This window comes from Entamoeba invadens (assembly GCF_000330505.1).
Source record: "Entamoeba invadens IP1 unplaced genomic scaffold scaff_1105074726705, whole genome shotgun sequence".
Classification (NCBI taxonomy): domain Eukaryota; phylum Evosea; order Mastigamoebida; family Endamoebidae; genus Entamoeba; species Entamoeba invadens.
In genome coordinates this window covers 219,879-225,074 of record NW_004440440.1, presented here as the reverse complement: position 1 = coordinate 225,074, position 5,196 = coordinate 219,879, and the positions used below count along the sequence as shown (strand labels likewise).

Sequence of the window (5,196 nt, the reverse complement as noted above, 5' to 3'; positions counted from 1 at the left end):
GTAACAAACCTCATAATCACCAAATTATACTTTTTCTTGGAAACTTTGCTTTCATCAAGCTGTAACCCAACATAAACAGACTTTTTTTTGAAAGTGCGGCAAAAATATCTTTAATGTTCTCAGTTGTTGTTTGGTTTCTTTTCAGAGTAGAATAACTTGCGTGTATATAGTTGTCAAATAGTTCTCCATTTTGTTGCTCAAATCTCTAAACTTTTTGCATGAATCAACAATTTCGTTTCCTTTTGTTAGGGGAATATGATTTTCGCTCAATATTATTGTCATTTGCATTGTAAATTCTTTACAATCTTTGACAATTTCCTTCGATTTTTCTTTTTTATTAACACATTCAAAACTTTCTTTTTTATTATAACAGTCTCTACCTTTTTCATAAGCCACTGAAATTCTTGAGAGAGTTTCTTTATTGAATGTTGAATAATATTCTTCAAAATGTGAAGATGCAAAGTTGTTTGTAATCACTTTATTACAAATTAAACAGGTAAAAGTTGTGTAACCTTCGGGTACAAAAAACATTTCTTTAGTCCATTTTTTTCTTCTTTTACTGGGAATTGTACAAGGTGCTTTTGGTCGAAACATAAATTTGTTTAAATTTATCGAATTTTAAAGTTGATACATCAATTTTTAACAATTCGAAATTTGGTAAATTTTGGTTAAAAATATTTTTTTTTTCAAAAAACACAAAAATACAATTGCCGATTTTATTATTGTTTCGAAAAATTTAACAATAAATCATCAAACTTAAGAGAAAGGATGGACATGGGGACGAAGGACGGGAATATAGGCCGAAGGACGTCCTTTGTGGTTTAGGGACGTCCTCCCGCTATAAAGGATGTCCTCCCTGTGTATATGGTGTCCTTTCTATTATTTTCGTGTCCGCGGCATTTTTTATTCATTATCGAAACTATATAACGAAGTATATTTTTATTATAAATATACAATCAAAAAATATAATTATTTCCAAAAATAAATTAATTCAAAGACAAAAACTATTTAACAAGTAATTTTGTTATATATTATTGGTTTATAAAAAATTATCGTTTTTTTTTCATTTTACCATTTAGTTTTCTTTGAAAAACTAATTAAATTTGCATTTTTAATAAAAACCAATAATTTATAACAAAATTACTTGTTGTTTAACATTTGTCTTTGATTAATTTTATTTTTGGAAATAATTATATTTTATAATAGTAAATTCATAGTAATATTATAACTCATTATATAGTTTTAAAAATGCCGCGGACACTAAATAATAGAAAGGACACCATATACACAGGGAGGACATCCTTTATAGCGGGAGGACGTCCCTAAACCACAAAGGACGTCCTTCGGCCTATATTCCCGTCCTTCGTACCCATGTCCGTCCTTTCTCTTTATTAATTTTTTAAGATTTTTGTTTTTTGTTCATTTTTGAAGAATTTGAAGTAAATAACTTATAATTACTTATTCTATTATTTGGAATAATTATGTTTTCAAGAACAAAAAAATTACTATTAAAAATGGTTTTGAATATATATTTAAATGGTAAATAATCGATGGTGTGGGTATTTTCGAGTAAAAAATGGAGACGCTTGTTGGTAACTATGTGTGTGAATATTAAAAAATATATTTTTAACATTTAAAACAACGCTCTTATTTTTGTTTTGGCCTGTTTTTACAGGGATATTAATCAAATTTTTGATGATTTTCCTTTTTTGGCTTGTGTATTGTTTATGCACATTATACAATCTCTAAAAAACGGAAATTTATTTAATAAACTCGAGATATCCCGATTTTTAGACCACTTGAATTTTGTTCAATGTTATTTAAAGTGTTAATACTAAATACAATTGTTTAAATATGAATAATTTTAAAGAAAAATAAATCATTTTTTTTGTAACCACTTTTTTTAACATAAAAATTAATTAATTAATTAATTATTTTTTTATATTTATAATTATTTGACACGCATTTCTAATCTTTTGTTACACGTTCTTAATTATTTTATATGTGTTTTTGACTTTAAATAATTATTTTCAACCCAAGAATTTTGATGAATCTCCAAGGTACATCAAATCTCCACCTTAAAAAAAACAATAAACAATAAATAATAATAATGAAAACTATAATTATTAAGTTTATTTTATAGAATGCAAGTTTATCATTTAAAATAATTTACTTATAAGTTGAAGCATAATCGCCCAAAAAAAACTTTGATTTTTAATTTTTTAAACTTCAAAACGAAAATAAACAGATGGACATTTTGACGAAGAAAGAAAAGAAAGTGACAATCAAAGTTTCAAGTAACGCAAATCTTCTTCAATTAACAAAAGCGCTTTTCATGTCCATTCCAGAATTTAATGAAATGTTTTCAGGAAATTATGAAAAGCTTTTTTCTACAAAAACAGGTGCACAGTTTTGGGAAGTATTTATATCGATGATGTGGCGATTCTATAGGAACAAAAGCATTTCTTATAACACGAAGAGAAAAGTTTTCCAACAAGTTCGGTTCGACCAAGTCATTTTATCTCCAATGTTTGTTTTTTGACTCGTTAATTATTTTTACAATTTAACGTTTATTTTAATTTTACCGAATAATAAATATAATGAGCTGTTTTTTATAAATTTTAAGCAATTTTTTCACACCTCGTTAATTTTTATTGTAATAAGATCCAAATTGCAAACAATTTTACCTCGTTAAAAACTCATTATACAAATAAATAAACTCGTTAATTATTATGAATGACTATTAGTGACTTTGACTCTGTTGAGCAATTTATGATGAGCTTTGGTTCCGGTAAATTATTTGACAAGCGCTTTTTCTTAGGTCCTGACGATCCCGATGTGTTCGATGTCTTTATGCATTGGTTGGAGTATTACGACAACAACCAATTGATGACTGTGGAGCAGTTTGCAGACCCGTTTACCTTTCCACAACGTTATAACCTACGTAAAAAGTTACTTCTCTTACTTTCCAAAGCAGACCAACATACCTTACAAACGTTTCTCAGTCACATTGGAAGAACGCCCAATGAAGCAGATTGGGATATTCAATTTGATGTCAACAAATTGTCGCTTGAGGAAGTTAAAGAGCTTCTCAAGCTCTTAGAATGACGTGTATTTGACTCTTACTTATAAGTAACTATTAACTATAAATTAATACTAATAAATTACTAATTTAAGTCATTAGCGGTGATAAGACTAAAGAAGTTTGAAACAATCAATTATAGCACTCTCACTTGGTATTAGTAAACTTCCAAGCATCAGGACAATCCTTTGAGATATGTCCATACTTCCCGCACTTGTAACAAGGTTTGTCTTTGGGCTTTTCTTTTGGGATGACTTCTTCCTTTATAAAAGGTCTTCGCTTTTGAGTAAAATTAGTTCGGTATTCATCGAACTGTTTGTCGCTCCATCTCCCACAACTTTCATTGTGTGAAGACTTCTTTTCTTGAGGACCATCGTCGGAAGGTGCCGTCTGATACTTTTCATCTAATTTCCCATTTGTGTATTTCCACGCATCAGGACAATCTCTCCCATTATGCCCAGTATTCCCACATAAATAACACCCGGCGCCCTTCGATTTTTTTAATTTCTTTTCTACGACCAATTTCTCTTCTTGCGAGTCCTTTTTATTAAATTTCTCCTCTTGTGGTTCAGACTCAATTTGTTCTTTGTCGGTGTGGGATACCCCGTCGTGATATTTCCAAGCATCTGGACAATCCCTCCCTATATGGTCGAGACTCCCACATTTGTAACACCCAACTTGCTTAGTCTTCTTCTCTTTAACCTTCTCAATTGACTTCTCTTGAACGGGTTCGTTCTCTTGAAACTCTTTAGAACCATTTTCATGTGTAATTTGCTCTTTCATCTTCTCATCATATTTCCACGCGTCTGGACAGTTCTTTGCGATGTGGTCAGAACTGCCACATTTGTAGCATTGTTGGTCGGTGTGGGGGTCTTCTTCTTGTTCTTCATAGTACTCCTCCTCATTAGTTCCTTGATGGTTCTGTTTATTAGTATTATAGTATTCTTCTCGTTGGGGACATTTATTCGAGAAATGGCCACTCTCCCCACATATAAAACACTTTCCTGCTTCTTGTGAGTTTGGGCAGTACTTTGTAGTGTGTCCAAATAGACCGCATGTGTAACATTTCATCGTCTCGACACTCTCTTGTTGCGACTTCTTCTCCTTTTTCTGTTGAGTACTCGCCTTCTTCCCAGTGGACAGCTGTAACGTGATTTTGTTCTCCCCCATCGTGTCGTTGTTCAGGCGATTCACAATGTTCTCAGCATCACTCAACGTCTTGAATGTGAGAAACCCATACCCCTTTGTACTCTCGGTCGCATGTTTGATTATACGAACTTTGTCGACTTTGTAACCCTCAAAATGCTTGAAAATGCTTTGAACGGTCGCTCCTCGAGGTAAATTCCCGATAAAAACATTCACCTTTTGACTGTGTTCACCTTTTTGCTGGGGTTGTCCTTTGGAATTTGACTTGTTTTGTGGTGTGCTCATCTGGTCTATTACAGTTCAGTGGATATGTCGAAGGTTAATACAACTAGGTTATTAATTAACACAATTTTTTATTTTTTTGTCATTTAATTAACGAATTTATTTTATTTAATTTTTATATTTATTGTTGGTATATTTAACGTTATTATGTCGGTATGTGTTTGTTAATTTGTTTTTTTGTTAAATAAATATTTGACTTTAATTTCAAAATTATATTTAACATCCATATTAAAATACAATTTTAATAAAAATTGTATTTTATTTAACGAGTTGTTTTGTTGTTGGAATAAAACTTTTAATTTATTATATTTTATAATAAAAAATACCATTTTTTAATTATTCGATAACAATAAGTAAAAATATAACATTTATAATTAAAAATATACTATACAATACTAATATATTATAATAACTGATTTCTAATTCTAACAGATTTCCATATAAAAATCAATTAAAAAAAGTTAAGCATAATTGAACATTATAACTATATTTTATTATTATTTTATTATAATTTATGGTTAAAGTTGTAAACTAATTAACAACACTTTTAAGAAAACAAAAGCTATAAGTATAATTTACTTTTCTATTTTTACAAAGTACTTGAAGATTCCCACTATTTGTTGGTGTTGAGAAAAATAATACATGTGTATGATCGTTTACAGATAACAACAAAATCACTGAAGACT

The 5,196-nt window shown here is 29.7% G+C and overlaps 2 protein-coding genes across 2 annotated transcripts; one reads left to right on the top strand and one right to left on the bottom strand.

Annotated features, from left to right (window-relative positions):
• Window positions 1–2,248: 2,248 nt before the first annotated feature.
• EIN_268850 (hypothetical protein) lies at window positions 2,249–3,108 on the top strand (the record flags this gene model as incomplete). The annotated part of the gene is made up of 2 exons (XM_004257832.1): window positions 2,249–2,529; window positions 2,748–3,108. 2 exons carry the CDS (start codon window positions 2,249–2,251, stop codon window positions 3,106–3,108), a joined length of 642 nt encoding a protein of 213 aa, XP_004257880.1.
• A 121-nt stretch (window positions 3,109–3,229) lies between these two features.
• On the bottom strand, window positions 3,230–4,513 carry EIN_268840 (cellular nucleic acid binding protein, putative; the record flags this gene model as incomplete). Its single annotated transcript, XM_004257831.1, has 1 exon — window positions 3,230–4,513. The coding sequence occupies one exon, from the start codon at window positions 4,511–4,513 to the stop codon at window positions 3,230–3,232; it is 1,284 nt and encodes a 427-aa protein (XP_004257879.1).
• Window positions 4,514–5,196: the final 683 nt, after the last annotated feature.